The sequence below is a fragment of the Silurus meridionalis genome, chromosome 8 (assembly GCF_014805685.1).
Source record: "Silurus meridionalis isolate SWU-2019-XX chromosome 8, ASM1480568v1, whole genome shotgun sequence".
NCBI classification, from domain to species: Eukaryota; Metazoa; Chordata; class Actinopteri; order Siluriformes; family Siluridae; genus Silurus; species Silurus meridionalis.
Window position 1 is genome coordinate 6,730,472 of NC_060891.1, and position 26,585 is coordinate 6,757,056.

Here is a 26,585-nt window from a genome sequence, read left to right on the forward strand (position 1 = left end):
TACTCTAGATTTAAACCCTTTTATACCAGTGTCTGACGATGAACTAAAGGAAAAACATCGGTTCATTCAAACTTTTGTTTGATCTTAGTAAATACTTTGATGTCAATTAATGTAACAATTTTAACTGATGTCATGAATAGGCTATATATTTGAACTTTGTGCTCGTTTGATTTCTTGCAGGTCCTGCTTTATAGTATGTATATATATATATATATATATATATATATATATATATATATATATATATATATATATATACATACAGTATAATGATTAATTCTGATATTAGATTCTGATTTTAGGACAAAAACGCTGGAGAACTGGGCGAGAGGGTCCTGCAGGACATGAAGGAGTTGAGAGAACAGAAGGTGGTTCTGTGTGAAATCCAACAGCAGCTGCAGCTCCACACAGAAAGACAACACCCATATGTGAGTTCAGAGAGGATTTGCTTCCATCAAACTAGGGGAAACACACACAGAGCCACACCAGACACTTGCACTGTTAACATGTGATAAATTGTAATTAAATTGTTTATTTCCTTAGTGTAGTTGTAAGACAAAATGCGGATATAGGTTTTATTCTTATATAGATAAAGAATATCAAAGCTGACAGTCGGCCGTCGGAAAATGTTGGGGGGTTTTGAGCGTTGATCAGCTTTAGTTTTTTCCACATTGTTGGTTCTAGACGGATGGCGTTGTCGTGGCTAATTCAAACAAGAACAAATATATTCAGTAAAAGGAAGAATACTCTAATTAAAAACAAAAGACTGAGTACAGAATCCAGGGTTGTGATGTCAAAGTTTCAGGCTTTATTCCCACAGAAACAAAGTAGACCATCACTTCCAAGGTTACAGCACAAATACAGCCTGTACGATACTTTCTCTTTTAATGATCTAATGGTGGCTGAGACCTTTCCTCTTTCTTTAAAAAAAAAGATAATCAGCAGAAACAGAATATGAATGTAATATTATAAACAGAAACTGTGAATGTGAAATGTGATACATTTACTTTCTTTCAGCTTCTCCCATTAGGGGTCGCCACAGCGGACCATCCGCATGTTTGATTTGGCACGTTTTTACGCTGGATGCCCTTCCTAACGCAACCCTTCCCATTTATCCGGGCTTGGGACCTGCACTAAGGCTTGTGCAACCCTAATGGCTGGGGGTGAAATGTGATACATTAATAAGACTAAAATGAAATAAACAAAATGAGATAAAAACATAACCATGTAAAATGAGATAACAATACAATTACAAAACAATTACAAAAAATAAGAGAACTCCCGACTGGCATTTTAGCGAATAAGTATACAAGAACAAAATGGAACACGCTTGTTGTCATTCTTGTTCTTGTCTTTGCAACATAGCAGACATGATTGAAAAATGCTACATGAATCTGTTAGTAGTGATCATTGACATCAGTTGTCATGGCTACTTGATACTTCATACACTATTTGTAAAATGTGTACACTGTGTGTGCAAATGCGTCTACTTCTTCATCACTTTGGTTGGTATCAGATGCACCTAATGAAAATAAAGTTGCAGCACAATTCATTAAATAAAGCCAAAAATGAACCCTCTACTGTCTACACATGTTTTACCACTAGTGGAACTGCTGGTAGGCTGAAAAGGCCCTAATTTACACCAGATTTTCAAATCAAAATGTAATCCACTCGGCCTCGGGCTGAACACAGACACAGGAAAGCTTAAATTGAGTTTAAAGTGTCTTTTATTTGGGACCAGAAGTGAGGGTAAAGGAAAAGAGGAATAATGGTTAAGGGGAATAGTTTCTGGTGAGAAAAGGAGGTGAGGAGTTTCCGTAGCGGGAGAAGGAGCGGAGCGTTCCCACCACGCTCCGATGCCTCAGGTCCCGTCGGGCGGCTGGCTCTGGGGGTCAGGGTCTTCCTGCCGCATGGCTGAGGAGTCATTCCTCACTGACTAGGCGTTGCGCGGGTCCGGCGGGAATTCCTCTTCCGGATCTTTGGTCTGTAGTCTGTAGTGAGAGAAAGAGGGGGTGAGAGCCGGCATTAATCGGGAGCCCGAGGTTCTCAAACTCACTGTCCTTCCAGCTGCCTTTTATGCGCTTTACCTGCTTTGAAGACAGTGATGACCCGCCACTCCAATTGAGCTCCAGCTCCAGTGTCTTGTAAGGATGCCACGCCTCCTTGTTTGCTGCAAGGGTCTGTGTGGTCACTTTCATGTTGGAAAACTGCTGTTCTTCCCAGTTTATGAAGAGAGGGCATTAATTTTTTTTGGGAGCGGGACAGAACCTTGCAGAAGTGGGACTGAAAAGTCAGGTCTTTCTAATAAGCCTGGCATTATATAACAGTCAGACAAAGCTTCTCTAACTAAACATGCCTTAAAGCCTACTTAATTCAGTTGTTCCTGCAAATTATACATGTACATTCTGATATACCTGTAGTGTGCAAATATTAACTGTGGATTGACTCAACATAGACTTTACTGAATGATAAAACACTTGAATTTTAAGGACAATTTTATGTATTGGCAAGTCTTATTGTAGATAATGGCATTATTGTCCAAAGCCATGCTTGGGAAAACAGCCTTAAACATGGTCTCTAATCGTGTCATGTTTATAGGCTTCAAAGCATTATTATTCCCTATTTGTTTGTTAATGAATTAGAAAATATAATTTTTGGTTTAATTTTATTTGTATAGTACTTTAATAAAAGAAATCATCAGACAGCAGTTTACAGAAATGAATTAAGAATATACATTATAAATTTATAAATGTCCCCATTAGTTTATCCCAAATGAGTGTGTGTGTGTGTGTGTGTGTGTGTGTGTGTGTGTGTGTGTGTGTGTGTGTGTGTGTGTGTGTGTGTGTTTTTACAAAATTACACCAGACTTGTGAGCTTCTTCAATTTGCATAGGTCACAGTTTGGTTCACTTGGAAGCAATCTTAGTTTATATGCACCAACCCCAACCAGGCAGTTTCTCTGAGCATTGTTGATAGTTTCAACCCCAGCAAAACAGAACTGCTGGTCATCCCAGGTGATTCATCTCCAGGTCAAGATCTCCAAATAACTCTTCATGACTCTCTGCTCTCCCCTTCAGCCGCTGCTCGTAACCTTGGGGTTACTATGGACAATGAACTGTCCTTCTTCCCACATGTCGCTAATGTTGCTTGTTCTTGTCGATTTCTTCTCTATAACATCCGAAGGATTCGACCATTTCTGTCCATACAGGCTGCCCAGGTGCTTGTTCAGTCTCTTGTCATTTCAAGACTTGACTACTGCAACTCTCTGCTGGCAGGTCTTCCCCTGAACGCTATTCATCCACTGCAAATGATCCAAAATGCAACTGCACGACTAAGTTCTCCCACACCACCCCACTGCTGCACTCCCTTCACTGGCTTCCAGTAGCTGCACGTATCAGATTCAAAACACTGATGCTTGCCTACAAGGCCAAAAATGGACCAGCACCATCTTACGTCAGTGACCTCATCACATCTTGCACTGCACCATGCTGTCTGAGATCCTCCAGCACTGCTCGATTGGTACCACCTTCTCTCAGAATGAGTGGTAAGTACACTTCAAGGCTCTTCTCTGTTCTGGCACCAAGGTGGTGGAATAAACTTCCCCTAGATGCCGGTACAGCAGAGTCCCTGACTATCTTCAAGCGACGACTGAAGACCTACCTCTTCCTGAAAAACTTAAATTAGCACTTTCCATGTTTGTAGAATTCAAGGGTTATATTTATATTTAGTTTGTAATCTTGTGTACCAGTGTAGATTTATTCATTACTAGAGACTCAAAGCACTTTTGTACGTCGCTCTGGAAAAGGGCGTCTGCTAAATGCCGCAAATGTAGTTTAGTTACAGAAGAGCCTAGCCTTATCTTATAATCCTAATCACACACAGAGAGTCAAAAGCTTTGTACTTTTCAGCTGGTTATATAGTCAGACTTTTTTTTTTTTTTTTTTACAATCTAATAGAGGCAACCTTTTTAAAAGGTGTTTGTTAAAAGCAAAGCAAAGACATTTAAGTTAGTTTCAACATGAATCCCAATAAGAGGAACATTTATCAATATTATATTATTATATTTCAACTTTACAATAAAAGTAGGGCTACCATTGACTTGATTCTGTTGTTCTAAAGGTCACTTGCTTTATTTAAACAGTATATAGGTGACATTATCATCCTGGAATATGGGACCATTATCAGGAAATTGTGGTAGCTTGGGCTAGTAAAATTGTCTCATGTTTGTTGGCTGTTGATCATGCAAAGCAATCACTTGATGTAATACTTTCCATAATATGGCTGCCCATTTCATTATGAATCCCCTGTGTACAGACTGACTGAAATCTGAGAACCTTAGTGCAAGTGGCCAGAAGAAACCTACTTTCAAAAAGGCCATATTACAGCCCTAATTCCAAAAATGTTGGGACGCTGTTTAAGATTTTCATCTCATAAACTTGTATTTTATTCACAGTAGAACATTGAAAACATATAATATGTTTAAACCGATTAAATATACATTTTTATGGTCAAAATAATGTCATTCTGAATTTGATGGCTGCTACACATCACAGTAAAGTTGGGAGAGGGGCAACAATAAGCTGGAAACGCAAGTTTTACTAAAGTGAAAAAGCTGGAGAAACATTTTGCAACTAATTAGGTTAAATTAAAACAGGTGAGGGTAAAGTAAATCTTTGAGAGGCAGAGTCTCTCAAAAGCGAAGATCGGCAGAGGATTACTAATCTGCAAAAAACTGCATCTACAAATTGTTGAACAATTTAGAATAAGGTTCCCTTTTTTATCTCATTACCCAGGACTTTTGAGCAGGTAGAATCCTGTGTCAGACACAAATAGTACAACATTCCCTTCCTAAAACTATAGAAACTGGTCTTCAGATTTTCCATGGTCTTTATTTAATACTAAATTTTAAATGAGCATTTCTATAGGGAATCCAAAGCACTAAAGTTGCACTAAATAGTAATTTTTACCAGCATAATGGTGTTTGCTATAAGCTGTACATGTAAATAAACATTATAAAATAATTTAAACTAAAACTTTACTTTTTTTGTGCATGAATAATGTGCACACTGTAAACCTGTTACCTGAAATTTCTAAAAATAAACAAATGACCAAATATTTATTTGGTAACATGTTTTATATATATATATAAAAAATATTTTTCTGAAACCTGCCAACCATCATCAGCCTTCTTCTATCTGGATCTATCCTGTAAAGTTCAACATTAAAGTAAAAAAAAATAAACCATGAACACAATTTTTGTTTTTGGAAGTAAGTTATATGAATACAAAAATGATGGCAGTTGAATGTTTTGTGCTTTATTTTATGCCACATTTTATTTTACATGCTTGATTTTAGACCCAATGTCTCAAATTGTTTTTTGGGACACTGTGTAAAATGTAAATTAAAAGAGAATGAAATAATTTATAATTTCATAAACCCATATTTCTGCCACAATATAACATAGAAAGCATCAAATGTGTAAATTATATGTGAAATGTGTAAAATATAAAGTAATTTAAAATTGACAGCTGCAATATATTTTATCAAATACATCATAAAAGTTGTGACAGGGCCATATTTACCAGTGTTTAGCAAGTTTTAGTTTTAAAGATTTTTTTCTTTTTTATTTACATTTACAGCTTGTATAAACACCATTATTTAGTGCAACTTATGAAAGTGCTTCGGAGTCTTTAAAAAGGCTCATTCTAGTTCACTAGGTCAGGGACTACAAAAAGGTTAGCATTAAATAAATTCCGTGAAAAATAAAACCAGCACAAACCCATAAATTAAGAAAATGAAAATTGCATTGGATACTGTCCTCCTTCCATGGCAAGGAGCACACAATGCAGCAAACACCTACTTGCAGCATGTTTTGCAGGCTATTAAATCTTTCCTCTATAGCCAGCTTGTTCTGCTAGGTTGGGTTGATTGAAGTCATTGGGTGGGTGTGATTGGTTATTGTGGATAATCTTTGAACCTTCTCTAGAGGATCTATATTTTTCTGCTCATTTAAATTTATGTAAAGGTCTTTGAGTTTGTCAGTGATGTCCCAACAGCATTCCTCTGGGTTATAACTGGCATGGCAGTGGCTCTGGTTAGGGGATTCCTCCATTGCCTCAGTTTCATGTTATAAAGGAGCAACAGTAGAGAAGTGAAAGTAGAAAAGTGGCCACTATACAGTAACTGGATAAAATGTAGTCACTCTGATTCAATCCATATACTAGTAGAATGATATATGATTCTCCAGTACAGAGATTACACTACTTTCATATAGTTTATTCTCTGTACTGGAGAATCATATATCATTCTACTAGTGGGTGGGCAGTCAGGGCCTGCAAAGCCTTCTCTGCTGGCCTAAACACTATCAGAATCACTGACCTACATTTGCAGCCTAAATTCTAGTATGTGTTCCATGAATTTGTATTAATTTATTACCAACAGTTTATTTTCTTCATTTCGTATCGTTTTTCTTGGCTGCCCTGCTTCCAGTAAGTGTATGTGGATGTTAGATTTTTTGTCCAATCAGATTTCAGCCTGTGTGTGCTGCCATGTCAAGCTAATCTGCCCAGGGCCTTTAAAGTCAATACTGCTGGCGTTTTTTACCACAGTCTTCTAAAGAAATAGCTCTGGTTCTTTAACCAATCAGATTTCATATTCGACTCAAAAGGCCAGCTAGCTGGCCCAGAATAGCTTCAGCATTTTTCCATCCTCTGATTGGTTGGTCAGAGGGAAACTGTTACAGCCAAGTTCGACTGGCAAAACACGTCTGCACACATTAATACATCTGAGTTAGACTTTTTGCTAGACATAGACTTACAGCCTCTGAGGAGTGCTGCAAATTATAAGTTTGCATCTCTGCTGAGTAGTTTGTGTTTTATTATTTATGTTTTTGTCATGTTATTAGACAAATATTAGGATCCGCTGTGGCGACCCCTAACGGGAGAAGCCGAAAGAAAGTTTATTAGACAAATACCAATTCTGAACTGCTCCAGATGATGTAGGTGGCACAGTTGCAGTTGTATTGTAGAGGTTTGGAGCTTGCTTTAGTAAAATGGTATTCACCCTCATATTGCGTTTTTGTATAGTATTGATTGTTTCTATAATTGCAACATGATTGTGGTGGTATTAAGAGATGGATTAAGTCGTGTAAGTCACCACTGAAGGCCCAGGTACCAAATGAATTATATATGATGTGAATATATGTTTGAAGGGCAAAGTGTAATATGGTATTTAACAGAGAGGCAGTATGTTATTGATGGTCCTAACAACCTGTGTAAATAAGCTGTTATGGAATCTCAACCTGGTTTGGATACTTTAGTTTTTTTTTTTCAAATGGCATAGGAACAAAGAATTTACTGGTGGGGTGGGAGATGGACTGCTGGCTTTACTGGGGCTGCACAATGATGTTCTGTACAGGAGGCAAACAGACGCCTTTGATGTTCTCCCTGATGATGTGATTTGCTATGCAGTCTATTTCTAAGATACCAAATTCACTGAAGAAGCAATAACAAGAATTGACTACAACAATGTAATCTGCTCACCAGGCTACATTTACTAATGCAGAAACATAAAGTTATAAAGGGTGAAACTGTCTTGTGTCATCTAAAGTAGTGCATATAAAGTGATTGGAAAGATGAATTATGTAATACGTATTTTGTATAATATGTATTACCCCTTTTTATTTAAGATGCCTCAAGTGCATATAGCCACTTTAAATGTACTCATATAATGCATTTTGCCATAAAAGTAGTCATAAGATTCAAATGAAATTGATAGGGAAGATTTCTTGGCCATATTAGTATTTCATAACAAGCTGGGATTTTTGTTTGTTTGATCTGACTAGAGTATTCAGTCATGGGAAAAAGAATATATGCCTTTATTCAAGTCTAAGCATGTTTTGTACAAGGTCAGGTTATTTAATTTCTAGAGTTATAAAGAAAAACCCAAGAGCTACATAATGTGGTCTACAGGTCTCTGTGAAAATATAAAAAGTTGATGTTCATCTGATGCACATAATCATAAGAGACTGAACAAGTATGTTTTTATTGAACAATGGTTAGGAAACAGCACATGATTTCCAAAAAGAATATGGCACCACAGCTTAGTTTTGAAAAAAATCATCTGAACAAACCACAAAAGTTAAAGATATTTGGTCATTGAGTAACTACTGGCTTTCTTACCTTCGCTTGAGATCATCACGGTGTTGTAAAATCTATATAAATTTAGAATTTGCACATTACATTTAAATTCATAGCATATATACATATTTGACTTTAGGAAGGTGTGGAGCCTGGTGGTAGGAATATGCAACACCATGCATCAGCTTTAGATTAATTCCTAAGTACTGCCACGTTTCCCTTCTCCCTCAAAATTGCAATTAAACATGCAGGTGGTAAGCTCCTTTGAAGTGCCAGCATTCTGTTTCATAACAGTTTTTTCACAACGTAGAAGATAAACTCTGCCTTTTTAGAGTGGAAACTGAAGCAGGCATAGAATGAAAAGATGGCTTTGATTAATGCCCCAGATAAAAGCCCATGCTTTTTGTCCAGAATAGTGTTTCAATTAAAGCTCTGTGTTTAAATTCACAAAACATGACTTTAAATATGATTTAAACATAGGTTCTTATATCTGGATTTAGAATAGAGCACTTAGTATTTATTAAAGGCAATGTTTATTAAAGGTAGCATTGATAGTCCAGCTGAGGTTGCTGGCAGTACCTCAGTAAAATGTATATATATATATATATATATATATAAATTATGTATCATAGTAATGTTTTCCTTTTATTATGCAAAGTGTTTAACAAGGTAAATACATCAAACATCAAAACCTAATCTTTTAGCAGAATACTTTTTAAAGAAAAAGTATTTATCTGATTATGCTATAATTTAAAATTGCCCATACTTACTTCTAACTATGGTTGTTTTTATTGTACAGTCCAATATTATGTCTGGAGAAATGGGCACCCACTGAAAGCACAAAACTTTGTTATAAGCTGTGATCTAGAATATTTACACCAGTGTCTAGTATTTAACATGCCCATGCAATTCCTGTACAGCTTGCAGAGGTGGACCAGGAGTTTGTGCAACTGTTTTAAGTTTGAGCTTGTTCAAGCACATAAATCCCTGATCCAAGGCATGTTTTCCCCAGGCCAACATAAGATTCCAGCAGCAGAAAGTCAGTGTAAAATCCTGACCACTGACCTACTTTTGCATTTTTCAAAAGTCTTTTTCATTACAGTATAATGGAATCGATCATAGTTTCCCAATCGTCATGGATTGATTCTGTCTAAATGTAAAAGAGATCTGCTGTTATAATGGCTAGATGTTTCTTTTAATAAGAAAAGACTACTATTTGGTATATGCCTCTCTTTGATAAATGCTCCCTTTAAACAAGCCAAGGAGGAGGTTAAAGTCAAGTTTAAAAGCATATGTCAAGTTTGTGGAGCCTGTGTTGACAGTTTAAGGGAAAATATTAACATAAATGAACTATAGAAATAATCTGAGGAGGAATTTTAGTGATTCTGGTTTTACAAACAGAATACTGTTTATAATCATCATGTAAGGCACAAACAGCATGTGATGCGTTGCGACAGTTGACGTCAGAGTGAAATATTTGACATAGTGTAGATCCTATGGGAACTCAGATACTGTTGTGTATGTATGATTCATAGTAATGGGATATTACAGGATGAAGGTACAGCATACAAACTTGATTTCCACCAAATCAAAAGTGTGTCATGTTAAAACAAAAGTGTGTATGTTAAAACATAATCAAAAACCATTTTTATCAGGGGACCTGCATCGGTTTTGTTTTAACAGTGGAAATATAGCTATTTTTCAGGCTGTAGTTGCATCTGGAGATTTTTAAATATTGGTGCTCTTGTTTGATTAACTAGCTCCTTTTTCCCATAGTCTTTTTTAATTCATTGGAACATAATTGTTAGAAAATACAGCAAATATGAATCTCATTAAACAAACAAACAAACAAACAAACAAACAAACAAAACCATGTTATTTGATTAGTTAGTTAGTAAATAGTTAGTAGATAGTAATAGTAGTTAGTAAATGTGTTATTAGGTCATGTAGTATTACAACATTAAATAAACTACCATATCTACAGCAAATAATAAAGGTTAAAGGGGTTGTCAGAAGTTAAAGATTTTTTTTTTTCACTTATCTTACTAAACTTACTAGTAGATACTAGAATCTGTTTGTGTTCCATGCAGATTTTGTGTTTATCTAATCTGTAATGTTTGCACCCACAGAGTTTAACTAAAGAGCAGATGAAGTGTTTGCTGGTGGAATGTTCTGATAAAGGTACAGAATATTTATCAGAGTCCAAACCCTGTTGTAGTTAAGAAGAGCAACTGATGTCTCTTCAGACCTGCACACCCAATCTATCCAGTTCTGATGCAGCAGGAAGATTGTTAACCTCCAAAACCAGTCCTGTAATGAATGGGCATTAGGTGCCACCCAGATAAGGGTGGGTTTTCTTTTGCAACAGTAGTAACAGCAAATATAGAGTCATTAGGGTGCAGAAAATTATTTTATGTCATATTATGAACATTGTGGGTTTTTTTTTTATCTTTCCTAAAATGTGCAAAATATTGGTAATGCCATGCTAGCACAGGATCTTTATTAACCATTACTTTATAAATAAATTATACTTAATCCAATGTTACATTAAAATATGAGCAAAAAGTAATGATTTATGGGGAGAAAACATTCTAATTATGTTTGCCCCTGAGAGCTGAATTTATTCGGTCTTCTTTTATGTTCCCTTTTCTTTTTTCTTTATTAAATTGTATTTTTGTTCACATTTTGCAGATACTCTTTTTCAGAGCAGCTTACTGTTATACAATTATCTTATTTATACTAATACCAGGTTAAGTATGGTTAAGGGCCTTGCTCAAGTGTCCAGTGGTAGTAGCTTTTGAAAACATCACTGAACTACTGTACCACTTCCCTCAATTCTCGACATATGTTGTAGTAATTGTAGTAGTACAAGTGTACTGTGTCTGTGTGTGTTAATTGACAGGTCAAGATATTTTTGTCTTCATTACAAATATCAGTAAGAAGGAAAGATGTTGTTAGTGTCAGATGGGCTGGTTTGGTTATATCAGTAAATGTTGAGCTATTAGGAAATTTCCAAGTGTTTACCCAAAATGATGCAAAAAACGAAACACAATTTGTTGATGACAAAGGTGATCCAGTTGGTGGGGATTTTTTGGACTAAATAGAATATAAAAGGTTGTGCACCTTGAATTGCACAATTTGTACAATATCAGTGTGTTTGATTCATTTAGATTATGTTATGCACACATGGAGGGGAAAAGACAAAACAAAATTGTTATTTTTTCAGCTGTATGATTAAAACCTTAAATGGAATTATTTTGGTTGCTGCAGGGGCTAATTCAAAACATAGCACAAAAACCCAGATAAAACTGAAAACACCAGTTTAATCTGTAACTGTTTATTATTGGTTTGTTCTTTTAAAAAATAATGTGTAAAAACACCATTTCTGTAGAAGAGACTTTACATTAAAAAATATAAGGCAACCATCATAGTACAAGGCAATCCTCCATGGACTTTTTTTTTGGGGGGGGGATGGTTCAAATAAAAGCAACAACAACAATGACAATAAAAAAAAGACAATAAAAACATTCTCAAATTACTGTGCAAACTGTTTATACATACAGAACACTTCCAAAAGACATGTCACACTTCCTGATAAATTAATTAAATAGCACATATCTACAAACATGAAACTACATCTTCAAATACAAACATCAATAATAACTTATATAAAAATGCATAATTCATTCACTTAGAACATAAAAAAATGTATTTATGCCCTGTTAGGGTATTTTATTTGGCAAATATTTTGTATTATATACATTTTGGAAACATACATTTGTACTACACTTGTTTAACTAAATACAAAAATGTAAATGATTTATTTATATTCTAATATGAGGTATTATTTGTATATTGTCTTTCCTTGCTGATTAGAATGCAGAGTGTTGTACAAGCTTGGCTAAAAACTTGGATTTTGGAGAAAGAAAATTTTATGATTAAATATATAATAAAAGAAATTCTACTAAAAATTATCCAGTTTGTTTTATTAATATAAATTAATACAATGTAACAGCTTAAATGTCTATTTGCCTGTTACATAGTAGCAGGCAATAATCAATTTCCTATTTTGATATGGTAAGTAAATAACTTTGTGGTACATACTGTTTTATTTTGAAACATTGATGACAAAGGTCCCTTTAACCCTGAGAACATCAGTATATATTTCATGCCTCCAGAAAAGGGCAAGTGGCTTTTTATTTAGCACACAACCATAAAGTGGGGTCTTTCTGACAAACATTCATACAGAAAAAAAACTCATTTGCTTGAAGCACACAGCCTTTTTCTGTGCATTAAAAGCACAAAGAATGGCTATATTACTTCAAATTTTAAGAAGTTTCTTTCTCTCAGGAGCATAGTCCACAGCAGATCTGTACAATTAAATTATAAACAATAGCTCTTTTTTCAATCTTTACTAACAGGAGACAAGTTTAGGAAAGTCTTTTTATTTCCCTGTTCCATGCAGAGATGGTGATTTACCTGCTTTTCTGCAGGTGTATGCTCGTCATCCAGTTGGTTTTGTTTTGAAAGTCACATGACCTCGTAACTTTTTCTTCTGTTGCCTTTGTTCCACCATAATAGAGTTTGGTAGCCTTGTCTTATAACACAAAATTTTTACATCTTGGTCGAAAACAAAAATAAGTGATGGCAACTTCTTTAAAAATCATCCTGTTAGACATCTGGAAGAAAAGAGGAGCAAAAAATATATTAGAACAACCAATCTCCAAAGTGCTTAAATCTGTAATATAAACATATTGTAATGTATTTTACCTCTACATTCATATTTGAGGTCTGAGAAGAACACCATCTCCTGAGAGAAGACAAAGAGGCCAAGTCTTCCACCAGCAAATGTTTTGTCATATATATTTCCTGAATCTGCCATGACTTTCTTGCCTTCATACATGATAACTCTAGAAAAAAAGAAACAGAGAGATGATCAGGTGTGATCTATTACCTTTCAGTTTTTGTTATAAAAAGAAAAAGATAGCCACTAACCTGATAAGTCCAGTTTTGGGTCTATGGATCAACTGCCATCTGTAAGCAGTGAAATCCTTCCAGCCAATTTTCTTGGGGTCATGCCATAAAGTGCGCACCTTAAATTAAGATGTTCAAAATTAAATGTGTATAACACAGTCTGCAATAAAGTTTCTGACCTGCTTTTTTTTTTCAGAACAGTACTTTTAAGGTCAAAATGCTATTTACCTGTCCTACTGTATCTCCTGTATGCCACAAAGCATTTCTAAGGTGTTCTCCAGGACCTGTGGTGGAATTAACCACTTTTATGGACAGTCCAGAGTAACCCTGAGCTTTTGTAGGTGTCTGGGACCAGTAGGACTGTGTGATCTGTTTCCACATCACCACATAGAAGCGAGAACTGGACTGATAGCCAAACACAAAGCCAGCATAATCATCGTCTCTGTCTGTATTGATGAAGAAGGTTCCACTGAAATCCACGGCATTAAACTCATCATATCCTGAGAGACAAAAGACGACAATGACAATTACATTTTGCTCATATGTATGTTAAAACTCAGTATTGTTGTTCTACTAAATTATCCAGTGCTTACCAACAGCAATGCCAGGGTCACAGTTGACTGTCTGAAGAAGCTCTTTACCCTGATGACGCACCACCCAGTTAGGGTCAATTTGGGAAGTTCCTGTAGGGTCTAGAGGAACCATCTGGAACCTACGGAAATCTGTTTCACTAATGGCAAAGTTCTCAGGGCAAACATCCATAATATCAGGAATGTTGTCTTGGTCGAAGTCATCTTTGCAAACATCACCACGTCCATCACCTAGAAGAAAAGTATTGTTTAGGTCAAATAATAAAAAAGAAAACTGACTAAAAATCAAGTTATACATTTTGCTACTATTGTATTTTATGCTTACCATCAGAGTCTAACTGATCTGGATTAGCAGCCAGTCTACAGTTGTCTTTGTCATCAGGGATACCATCATTGTCATCATCGTGGTCACATGCATCACCCAGCCCATCCTTGTCATGATCAGCCTGGTTAGCATTAGGAATGTATGGGCAGTTGTCCAGATTGTTCTGGTGGCCATCGTCATCAATGTCCTGATTGCTGTCACATTTGTCACCCACGTTATCTGAATCAGAGTCAATCTGTAGGAGGAAAATAATGAATGAAGCTGTTGTGCATAGCACCACTGTGAAATGATGCTAATTAATTTTGCAACAAAAATTCAATAGATATTTTCCTGAAATATCATTCTCTGTCTTTACTCCCACATGAATATGGGTGCATTCATGGCTCATGATAGAATACCACAACAAAAATGCTGCCTATTTAACTTAGATTGTAAATTCTACCTTTGTTCAGTTCTTTCTCCTCAGACATACTCAAACACAGGTTGTGCAAGTACAACTCTGGTCATTATAAATATGTAAGGAATACAGAGTGACTTACCTGATCTGGATTGTGCTCCAATGGACAGTTGTCACAGTGGTCTCCAACTCCATCTCGGTCAGTATCCCTCTGGTCGACATTGTAGACATACGGGCAGTTGTCATTTTCGTTTAAAATACCTGCCCAAAAAATAATTTCATTAGCAAAGAAATGTTTTTGACTGTTCCCTTTATGCTTTTTTGCCAAGCTTGACTCTTACCATCACCATCAATATCAATTGCACAAGCATCGCCTTCTCCATTTTTGTCTGTATCAATCTGGTCTGGATTGCTGTTATAGGGGCAGTTATCACAGTGGTCACCGACTTCATCTTGGTCTTGGTCATTTTGCTCTGCGTTATAGATGAATGGGCAGTTGTCCTGTTTCACACAAAAATGCATTTAATACTGAGCACATTAGTGCAGACAATGTAATGTCAAAGAGACATAGAGTCAAAATCAACCATCTGGGGCCCATTTTTCCACATCAACATGAATACTACATTAACAGAGCTGCACACCACAGACTGAAGACTCAAAATCCATCTGTGCTGGTATTTAAGATCTGGCTCTGGAGAAGGTGCTATTTATTTATCCAGTTCATTTTCCCCAAAATAGAGCTTTAAATTATACATATAAAACCAAAGGTTTTAAATCACCGACTTTATGCCTATTATTGTTATTGCTGGTAGACCAGTTCATGCCTCAGTTTTTCTTGAATTCATGCAGTACTTTGTATAAATAAGCATTGCACAGGAGTGGAAAAAGTTTCTTTAACTCACCCTATCATCAGGGATTCTATCATTATCATCATCATGATCACAAGCATCCCCAATTCCATCTTTGTCATAGTCCTCTTGCCCAGAGTTGGGAAGGTCTGGGCAGTTGTCCTAAAAGATTTAATTGAAATTAAGGGGTTGCAACCTCAATGTGATAGGCTTATAAACAAACAATTAAAGTAGTTACCTTCTTGCAATGGTAAGTGGCATTCTCAACACAGTGAAGATCAGCATTGGGCCAGCCATCCAAATCAGGATCCTCTCCACATATATGACCATTACCAGCATAGCCTGGCTTGCATTCACATCGAAACATGATGTCAGAGAAAATGCCCAAATAAATACAATTGGCCCTTTTGTTACAGCCATGGGTGCCATCCTGACACGGATTCCTTGGTGCACACACCTAGAAAAGATGATATGACTGAATTTTCTCTACACAAAAAATTAACAGCATGAAACTATAATTTGTTCTTGATCTAATTTTAACCATTACTCAAAAAGACTTAATTAATCTATAGCCAAAATACAACTGTATAATATTTGAATTAAACAGACCTACTAATAGATTCTCGACTTTTAGGTCTGAAGAACAAATTCATAGAACTTCATCAGAAGATCTCTTACCTGTTTGTTAGCTACAGCTTGCTCACTGCCCCTGCCAAAAGGCTGAGGTCCAGAGTAGCGAGGAGGGCATGGTAGGCAGTTATAACCCGGATTTGTATTCTCACAACGATGGACTCCATTAAGTGTAAAGCAGGCATCAGGAACTGTTTTGCACTGTAGGAAAAATGTTGCACTATTAACAAAGCCCAGTATTATCATTTGTGACATAGGTATTATGTTTTATTTAACAATCTTTGTACCTCATCAATGTCTTGACAATTAATTCCATTTCCAGTATACCCAAGTGGACACTCTCCACACTTCCAGGAGCCATCAGGAAAGCTGGTACACTTAGAACCAGCAAAGCAAGGGTTGGAAAGACAGCCATCTTTGATGGAAAAAAAAAAAGAACTTGTTTGCTGGACAATTTTGGGAAATAGAAGACAAATTAACAGGTAAAACAAAATAGTTTTGCTTACCAATGGGACAGTCTTGAGAGTTGCACAAGCGGGTACCTTTGGTATCACCTATGCACTCTTTTCCACCATATTTGGGCACAGGACTGTTACAAAGGCGATGTCTGCCCTGCAGTCCACCACCACAAGTGACAGAGCAAGAGTCCCAAGGTGACCATGGTCCCCAGCCTCCATTGACTAAACCACAGATCCGGAGGGAAACAAAGATTGGGTTTTTATTAGCCATTTGTGTGTGTCAGATTAACTTTTGTTAAATACCTTGTCATTTTGTGCTAAAAGAAATCTTGTTTCCTTTAGTATATATATATATATATATATATATATATATATATATATATATATATATATATATATATATATATATATATATATATATATATATATACACATATAATATATAAGCGACTTAAATATTTAATCATGATTAATCGCATGATTTTCGAGTGATTAATCGCAACTTAATTCGAAATTTTTATTTGCTCTAAAATGTACCTTAAATTAATACTTCCTAGTTTTTATAACTCTAATCAACATGGGCATGGACAAATATGGATGCTTTATGCAAATGTTAATTATTGGTGAAACCATACTCAACAAAGAGCATGAAAACTACACGTTTCAAGAACTTGTTCATGTTTATTAGACACAATTCAAAAAGAACATACCAGGTTCCCATTACTGCTATTTCTTTGCATTGAGCAAGATTACATTTTCAGATGACAGGGCAGCTCGTAAAAATAAAAATTTTTAATTTCATACATCATCAGGACACCAAACTGAACTTTTGCTATGTTTTCATACGGACTTGGTGCATCAGTATGTTTAGTGTTTAAACATTTTTTTCAGTGGATTTTTATTTTTATATCTAAATAAAGAAAGGGTGTTTTGTGAATTAATGTGTGCTGCGTTGAAGGTTTTAATTTCGCTTCTTATATACTTATTTATTTATATTTTTATTTAAAAATTATCCAAAAGAAATGCGCACTGCATTAATAGTGTTAATAAAATATGTGCCGTTAAAATGAATTTGCGTTAATGCGTCATTAATGTGTTCATTGTGACAGCCATAATATAATATAATAATTATATATATATATATATATATATATATATATATATATATATATATATATATATATATATATATATATATATATATATATATATATGTGTGTGTGTGTGTGTGTGTGTGTGTGTGTGTGTGTACAGAGCTAGCAATAATAACAATTTATTTGATAAAAATATGAATATTTCTTACTTGGACAAGGGGCCATATTGCATGGTTCTGTCTTTCTGCCTTCTCCTTGACAGTCTTTGCCTCCCATTTGTGGGGTGGGTGAATTACAGAGGCGGATGCGAGTGATGACACCCATGCCACAGGTCACTGAACAGGAGGACCAGGGAGACCAGTGGCTCCATCCTCCATCTTGCTTGACTGCAATGCATTTTAAACTCAGTCAACGTTGCTTTTAATTTGATCAAATTTGCATGTTGTATACAGATAATAAAATGTTTTTTTTTTTAATTAAAGAAACATTGTGTAGAAATTTGTACAGATTAGTAAATATTAGACCTGGATTTTCAAGTTCTCATATGCATTATGACTTACAGCGTTTGTCACATTCCTGCAGGTAGCAGTCTCTGGTCTGCACTGAGGTACCCTCACAGTTGCTGTTGATGCGATCACATGAGCGCCCACGCTGCTGGATGCCTCGGCCACAGGTCACTGAGCAGTGGGTCCATTCAGACCAGGGAGACCAGCCATCATCAGCATGGTCATTTTCTGAGGACAGAGTGGTGGAGAAGAGTGTTGTTTAGAGCAGATCAAAGCTGTTTTAAATAATAATAATGCTAGACATATTATTGAGTTGAAAGAAATGCAGCCATATTATGGAACAATAAATTGGCAACATTGAAAGAAATGTCCAACTTACGTGTTCCACAACGTGGGCAGCATTCACCATCAGGGACTGTGGCGTTAGCACAAGGCATGAGCGGGCAGGAGATTTCCCGGCAAATAGTGGCAGAGTTCTATGGAAAGTAAAAAAAAAAAAAAGTTATGTAGTAGTTGTAGAATATCAGATATAGTAATTGTACTTGGTACTTGAAACATTGTCTGGTGAACACATGGGGTGAGGTGTTTATATGTGGTGGAGAGCAGAGTGTAGACAGATTGTGCACATATGATAAAATAGAAACGAGAGTATACAGCTTTTATTTCGGTGTGTAACTGCAGCCAGATATTATTATCATGAGTGATGATTTTTTTTCATTATCCTAACAAGACACCAGACTGATTCTGCACAGATAATACAACTACAAGTTTCCATTTGCAACTGATTACGACTCCTGTGTTCTATCTTCATATTTTGTATTGGTTATTAAGCAACAATAAAATATGTTTGATTGGGGCAACTGTTAATAACTCTCAGCTTACCTGACAGGTGCAGTGGGTACAGCTGTCAACTGTCCACTCATCATTGTCTTTGTAGGTAATTCCATTATGCAGGCACACCCCACTATAACTCTTAATTTGATCCTTTATATGTTTATTATCTGCATTCTGAAAGTACACCAAATAAATGTTTATTTTAGTACAGATACTGCATTGAGGTCAAAAGCAGAATTTTGGAACAAGTGGCATATGAAAGAGTAATAGCAAATTGTTGTTATTTGCATGAGGCTAATACTTACCACTTTGTGGATCTGATTTGAAAGTTGTTTAACAACCACACCAAGCCCCTTGAGCTCCTTAAACATGCCTGCCAAGTCTTCACAAGAGAAGCCACAGATGTCCTGGAGATCTGAATGAAAGGAAGATAGAAATACATGTTTTTTTCTGAAACTCTACAGGTTAGTAAATAGTGCAGAGTACAAAGAATCAAAGAATGTACAAAAGCCTACTTTTAGTCTTGTGTCCAGTGTACTCTGTGCGTATAGCTGGCCTGGAGCCATTCACTGGGTTGTCAAGGGTCACGACATCAATGATGTAGGAGGCTGTCCGGAAAGCAAACACTGATGTTGGTACTGTTTCTCTAGCTTTGTCCAAAAATGATTCATTTCAGAAATATGTGGTGGTTTTCATGATTAAATAATTACTTACAGCTCTCACATCCCATGTTACGAAGGATTGTTTTCAAAGTCGTTCTAAATACAAAGCGTGCATTCTGGAGCACTCCCTGTAGAGAAAATTAGAAAAAGTTTGAACGGGTAAAAGAATGTAGGGTTTCCTGTATAAGTATCAGAAAGAGAGATTTTAAAGCAATGTGTTTTTATCAACATGAGTAGCAGGGCCCTCCAGGCAGTCCACATTTTTACTTTCTAACCGCATTTAACATACCTAGAAAAGATATCATGATGTGTTGAAAGGTGTGTGTGTGTGTGTGTGTGTGTGTGTGTGTGTGTGTGTGTGTGTGTGTGTGTGTGTGTGTGTGTGTGTGGGGGGTACACAGAAGGCTCTAAAAAACTAAGATACAATACATTTTGATGTTGATTTTGTTTTCACATACATACATATATATATATATATATATATATATATATATATATATATATATATATATATATATATATATATATATATATATATATATATAAAGTAGAAATAGAATTAATCAACATAGAATAAAATTCAAATATTCCAAACAAGGTAATCCTTTTCGTCTGGATAGTTTTGTCTTCAAAGGGGTAAAACAGAAATTCTGTCTAGAAAACAAATAATCAAACACAATTTCAGGAATATTCATTCAAAAGCGCTTACCATAAATCTGCTTTTCACTGCTCCTTTTCCAATCCTAAGAACAGAGACATCAGCCACATCCTGTGTCAGAATCTGGTGGATAGGCACATCAAGTTCGCGTGTGTTTATCTCTTCACAACCAATATACAGCTGCGCGCGGTCTTCCTCCACGAACAGGGTGACGTTCATCCAGCTGCCGCTGGCCAGCCGTGCGTCTTCAAAGGTGATCTCATGGTGGCCACTTGCTGTGTCATAAATGAGGTCTAAAGAATTGGCATCCCCGTTTGAGACAAGCTCAAAAACAGACCCAGAGCCATCTCTCCTTTCCACAGAGAACAGGCTGCCCCTGGTCTTCTTAGCTTGCTTGAGGTTGGCCACAAACAGAAAGCCCCTTTCCTCTTGGATGGAGTAGATGAGATCTTTGAAGAAGCGCTCAGGGATGGCAGGGATCAGGTTGGGGTTGAGGATTTTGTAAGCAGGGCTGTAAGGGTCGGGTCCCTTTACTAGGCTCACTCCATGGTGCTTTTTATTTACCTTTGCGAGCTCGAATAAGTCATATACGCTATTGTCTTCTCGGCTCTCTGTGAAGAACAGAGAATAGACAACAAGCACTGAGTGATCTGTACATTTGAGCCGTATGGACATCTGCGTTACCAGATCATCGCAAATCAGCAAGTGCTTAAAGTGGATGTGAAATAACAAAAAAAGTGTTCTCACCTTCTATTCCGCTGCCTTGTGATTTACACAGCATCAACAGCAAACACAATGCCGTCAACATTGTGGTCTTTCCTCAACAAAGCCGCACTGAGAATAAATCAGATGATTATAGATTGTCTTTGCAGTACTAGGCACCTACCATAATCAGCACGTTTCTGTCTCGTCTTTGTACATTTTGTTTGGAATAACTCACCTGAAAAGCAAATATTCCTAAAAGCTGAATAAAAGTGTGTTGCTTAAATCCTTTTGTTTCTGAAACACGATTTCGAAGTCTAAAATCCAACACGTCTATTTAAATCACACAGTTGACACAGTTAAACCTGATCTGGTAAGCTTTTTAGGCTATTTATTCATACTGCCGTTTCTTTACAAAAGTTTAGATCTTATACCGTTTAATACAGTTTCGGCACAACGCAGTGGCTATTTAACCAATTTCTGGACATTCCTCAAATGCCGCTTCACCCAATTAGAAGCTCAGAACGGGAAAGGGGCCGGACATAGAGCTGACGTCAAGGTGTGGGTAATAAGCGAGGAAAATATGCATTCCGTCGAACTTTCCATCAGCGGATAAATATTTCGAAGACGCACTCAGGCCAAACCCGCGTTTCCTGTGAAGCTTTTCAAAAGAATACAATGTCACTGAAGGTTTTATGGCTGTCCTCAACTTTAGAATTTTCGTTTGGTTTTGTATTTCATTCAAAAGTTGGTGCCATTTATAATGTAAAAATGTATTAAACATTTGTAACCATATATGGAAAAAAATATTTAGACTAAATTCCAATTTTTCAAATCTCTAGCACTGTACAGCTTTTTGTATAATAAAGGATTCGGAAATGTACAGTACAGGGTATGTCCACTAGGGTGTCTTTTGGGTATAAGGTTTTTCTTCGGCAAAAAAGGGAGCTTATAAATCCTTACAAAATAGCATTTATTAAGCTTTACCAAAGTATAATGCTATTATAATTAATATGTTTGCACACCATATAAAGTTTGGTGATTCCACAACCCTGTTACATCAAAATACACAGGCCAGGTCACAGGTTCATCAACTTAACACGTAAATGCAACTTTTGCTAAGACAAATAAATAACAAATTCAATTAAAATACATTTTATTCAGTTCTTGTACTGAAAATACAGTCTGCTCTGGAAGTATTAGGATGGCAAGACTAATTCTTCTCTTTCTGATATATATATATATATATATATATATATATATATATATATATATATATATATATATATATATATATATATTTAATACATTTGGTTATAAGACCAACAGATAAATATGAGGTGGCTTTCCTTTTATGATATTTACTGCTAGATGTGTTAAACAACTAAACCCCACCAATTTCAATATATAAAAAAAAAAATCCTGGTGAAGTAAGATTTAGTTTATATTTTTGTTAAACTTAATAAAGCAACATAAAGACCAGAGAGCTGTCTATGGAAGAAAAGCAAGTAATTCTGAAGATAACAAAAGAGTGAAAATCAATCACAGACATTGCACAAATTAGTCATAGACAATACATATAATATTTTATTTGTCTGACATACTGTCTGACAGACAGAAGTTTGTCAAAGTAGAAGTGGTGTAGTAACAACCAGACATTGAATGAGCTGGCTAAGGAAAAAATGTCAATTGATGACAGAAGAAGATGATGAGAGAGCTATAAAGAACCCAACTCAATCGGTGATATGACCAACAACATACAGAGCAGAGTGGAAGGTATTTTGTAAAAACAAAAACAAAAAACTCATGGACCTCATACCACAAGATTCAAATCACTTATCGGCAGTACGAATGAAAATGTCAGACTGGATGCTCGAAAAATAAATGAAAGGTTCTGGGACCAAGTTAAACATCTTTCAAGTTAATGGAAATGCCAAAATGTGGACAAAGAAAGGAATCTGCTCATGATTTAATCCACATAAATTCATCAATCAAGCAAGGTAGAGAAACTGCCATGGTTTCCTTCTTTATTGAGGAAGTAATGCATGATGGTAGCAGCAGAATGAATTCAGAAATCAACAGAAACATTCCACCTGCCATGCTATAGAAAAGTGTATCTAACCTAATTAGGAAGAACTTTAAACACTGAACATCATCAGGGGCAGTGGTGGTTCTAGCTTGAATGGTGTCCTGGGTGAACAATGTCACGACCCGCCCCCACCCTGCTGCCACCTAAAAAGTAAAAATAACCAACAACAATCTGCACTTACTTTATCTTTTAATAGGAAATTAGGAACATCACAAATTATTGAGCAGTTTATACAAACCAAATAAAAGTTTCACTACAAATGAACTTCATTAAAACCTGACCCTTCTTGCTTTTTTTGATGTAAAGTCATCAATCAATATCATCAAAGCAAAGCTTACCAGCAACTGCATGGCTGATACTAATGACAGAATTCGCTGGTCCTCAGGAATGAATCGATTAGTTTTAGCTTTGAAAAGCCCCAGCTGCTTTAGCAACCATCACTGAAACAGTAAGACATATTCTCAGAGAAGACCACAAATTTCGATACATTTCTGGGAGCACCTTTCATGTATAAATATCAGCAGTTCAAGTAAGGTCATGGACTTTGATGTCAAGTTTTTCAGTTCCTTTAAATATTAAAGTTAACTGAATCAATAAGTGCTTGTTTAACTACAAAGTAGTTAGGTTGTAATTGTTTTGTTGCAAGCTACACGCATTATAATAACCTACATACTATAAATATTAAAAAGTTATATAAGCTAGCTATAAGCTAACATAAAAATAAATATTGTTGTCACTGAAGTGACGTCACTCCAGGTCTTGTAAGTTCTCCCACTGAAAATCCTGAAGGCTGTCAACCAATCCTTTCTTTTCCGAGTATATGATTGAGGACACTTCTCAGGCAGTGGGTGCAGTCCCGAGCAGGTTAATTGATGGTGACATGATATTATAATTGACGTGACACTCCAAATGAGCGGTAAAAAAATGCAAAGGCTTTTCCTTACTGGCCTGTGACCCCCAAAACAATTAATAACTGAAAGAAGCTATGAGAGAGATTCCCAAAAGAGCACAGTTATCTTCCTGCTTGATATTAAATCTAAACACACTCTCCTGCACATCTCCACAGATGAAGATATGTGTGTGTGTGTGTGTGTGTGTGTGTGTGTGTGTGTGTGTGTGTGTGTGTGTGTTCATTTACTGGAAAGCATTGTCACTGTTTCTGGAAAATCACAGTTAAACATAAATGCAAATTACCAAAATCAGGATAGGAGCTCCTTAACTCCTTATTAAACTGGAATATGCAAAGAAAAGAAATTGTATAAACTAAAGGCTGTTTCTAACTAACACTGTATTTCGCCAATAGAAAATAAAAAATATGATGTAGCAGCACTTGAGCATAGCATGTGTTAACTTGCCAGTAAGTAATTTGACTGTGCCAAATTGTACAAATTGTGTTATATGGTGTGTGGGCATGGCACTTGTAGTTATTGTGCATTTCCGCCTCATTCTTAATGCTTAGCCTTTACTTTTCAACAATAGCTACAATAATATTGCTGTTAAAACTAGTGAGTAACTTCCAATGCTGTTTTATTTAAACTGTACAACTTTACAGAGACCAGGGACTGACCTTACAAAATATTAAATTAGTGAACCAGTGTCTAAATGTATTTATTGATAAAGACTTCAAAGCACATTTCATTGTAAATGTCGGTTTATCTTTAGTGCATATTCCATAGAGACTTCCAAGTTTTGCATGAGTAGCACCAGAGTCACAGGTATGACTCTTAGTATAAACAATGAGTGAAAACTGGCTCTGTTGCTCGCTTTATTTTTGTAGGATTCGCCTCATGCCTTAAGGTTATAGGCCTCAATATTATCTGCATTTCCCTCCTGACAGGTGATAACAACCTTTCCCTGTCCTGGGGTTTGGGAGTCTAGATAAATATGATGAGTTATCATCATAACTTCCTAACATGCCTCCTAGGCTCAATGTGTTGTCAAAAGTAGCAGTTTGCATGCCTCGACAAAAGACTGTGTTCCTATGAAATAAATCAGAAATGTAAGTAGGTTTTACACTTTAAGAGCTTGTCTGCAAAGAACAATGACAGTGTGTTGATTTACATTGATTTATTGCAACTAATGCAAGAACTGTTCTCTTAATACATTGTGATTTTTATTTTTGCCTTAAATGGTGCTAGTCTAATGGGGTTGGAAACATGTCACATAAAATATTAGTTCCTGTTTAGTCATAGAGAGAGCAGAGGTAGTGTTAAAGTGTAAAGAAGCAGCAAAAGCACTGAGTGGAACATTGCAATATCAAACAACCATCAAACAGTCAATTCCTTACTAGTATAATCATATGGCTATACATCTGCATTAACCCTTTGTAACAACTGACAAAAATGTTTATACATGTTTATTTAATTCTTTCGGTTTATTTAGAAAATATGTTTTCTGAAAATATTAGACAAGTACCAGATTTCTGGTGTTTTTATATTACTTGCATCTACAAAACATACACTGATGTGCAGGGTCTATGCATATTTTCTCCTGTTAAAACATTGAACTAATGCCAACATAATTCTACATGTTTTTTTCAGAATTTAAATAATGTTGACATTAGCTAAATATTTTAGGTTTAGGATGGTTTAGGATATTGCTAGCGCATTTGTGTTCACAACATGCTTTAGAGAATGCAGTTTGCAGAATTGTATTCTCATTTGGTAAAAACAAAAAATATGTTGTGAATTTTGGATCATTAAGGATCACTTTAATCCTATTGAACTGCTCTGGAATGAAAGTCAGAAATATGCATAGCATCCCTAAACACCCCTAAAACTATATTTTACTTATATTGTGATGAAAACACATGAGGCAGGAGTGAACAAACAGCATACCATTTATTTATCCAGTATAGGACAGTATACAACCTACAGTGCTTCTGTGCTAGATCATGCGACATAGGAGAATGTATAGAAACACAAAAGAGACAATTTGCATTTTGTAAGTACATGACATTAAAAGCTCTTGTCAACTGCAAAAATTACCACTTCAAACAAAAAAAAAAACATCTGCATGCAAAGCACAGCACTACAGATGTGTGTGTGTGTGTGTGTGTGTGTGTATGTGTGTGTGTGTGTGTGTGTGTGTGTGTGTGTATAATGTTGAAAATATGCAACATTATGCAATGTTGCATATATGGAAATGGAGACAGAAATATAGAAAACTTTTGCTGACTTTCCACCCCTGCAGCTCTATGGACTGCTCAGAATAAAAGTTTTCCGTGGGAGACACATGTACGATGCCATCGCAGCGGAGATAGAGAGCAAATTAACAGCTTGTTTGCTTTTTGTGGGAAGATAAACTGCTACGGTCACTGATAATAGCTCAAACTTTGTAAAATGCGTTCAGAATGTTTAAAGTTGATGATGAAGCAGAGAATGATGTAGACGAGGACGAGGTCATATTTACGGAGTTGCACAAAGTTTTACGTGATGACAACGAAAGGTATGTTCTCCCTCCACATCACCGGTGTGCAGCCCACACCCTTAACCTTATATACACGAACGATAGTTACATTTCTGACGGCGAAGGCAGATTGAAAAGCAGTGTACAGAAGTGAGACTGGAAAGTGTTCAGCCTTGTGGTCAAAATTTAGTCGATCATCTTATTGTTCTCAGAAGTTATTAAGCATTTTAATTGTGTGACCAGTACCTGCTAGAAATTTTTGTCCTTCACTGT

The 26,585-nt window shown here is 36.0% G+C and overlaps 2 protein-coding genes across 4 annotated transcripts in view; one reads left to right on the forward strand and one right to left on the reverse strand.

Annotated features, from left to right (window-relative positions):
* fsip1 (fibrous sheath interacting protein 1) overlaps window positions 1-11,624 on the forward strand; it is a 40,489-nt gene extending 28,865 nt beyond the window's left edge. The window contains exons 10-11 of one of the 3 annotated variants that reach the window (XM_046855179.1): window positions 303-428; window positions 1,031-3,093. In XM_046855179.1, the coding sequence (XP_046711135.1) occupies window positions 303-428; window positions 1,031-1,096 (192 nt within the window). In that variant the 3' untranslated portion in view covers window positions 1,097-3,093. Of the gene's footprint in view, window positions 1-302; window positions 429-1,017; window positions 3,094-10,266 lie in introns of those variants that run through there. The other 2 variants (XM_046855178.1, XM_046855180.1) reach the window with 2 other exon arrangements.
* Window positions 11,459-21,250, reverse strand: LOC124389724 (thrombospondin-1-like). Its single transcript, XM_046855177.1, has 23 exons — window positions 21,054-21,250; window positions 20,861-20,947; window positions 20,165-20,724; window positions 19,508-19,583; window positions 19,309-19,401; window positions 19,099-19,208; window positions 18,842-18,967; window positions 18,339-18,435; window positions 18,014-18,187; window positions 17,663-17,839; window positions 16,408-16,581; window positions 16,189-16,316; window positions 15,950-16,102; window positions 15,510-15,728; window positions 15,326-15,433; window positions 14,765-14,924; window positions 14,566-14,684; window positions 14,027-14,261; window positions 13,705-13,932; window positions 13,340-13,611; window positions 13,133-13,230; window positions 12,908-13,047; window positions 11,459-12,816 (listed from the first exon to the last, which is right to left on the reverse strand). The coding sequence occupies exons 2-23, from the start codon at window positions 20,919-20,921 to the stop codon at window positions 12,809-12,811; spliced, it is 3,516 nt and encodes a 1,171-aa protein (XP_046711133.1). The 5' UTR covers window positions 20,922-20,947; window positions 21,054-21,250; the 3' UTR covers window positions 11,459-12,808.
* Between the last annotated feature and the right edge of the window lie 5,335 nt (window positions 21,251-26,585).

Excerpts from the sequence above, each read along its gene's own strand:
- LOC124389724 (XM_046855177.1), bottom strand. The coding sequence starts at position 20,921 with ATGTTGACGGCATTGTGTTTGCTGTTGATGCTGTGTAAATCACAAGGC. Across the intron at positions 16,582-17,662 it reads CAATATGGCCCCTTGTCCAA|TCAATGGAGGCTGGGGACCA; the intron begins GTAAGAAATATT and ends TCTGTGGTTTAG. Across the intron at positions 15,434-15,509 it reads CCACTTACCATTGCAAGAAG|GACAACTGCCCAGACCTTCC; the intron begins GTAACTACTTTA and ends TAAATCTTTTAG.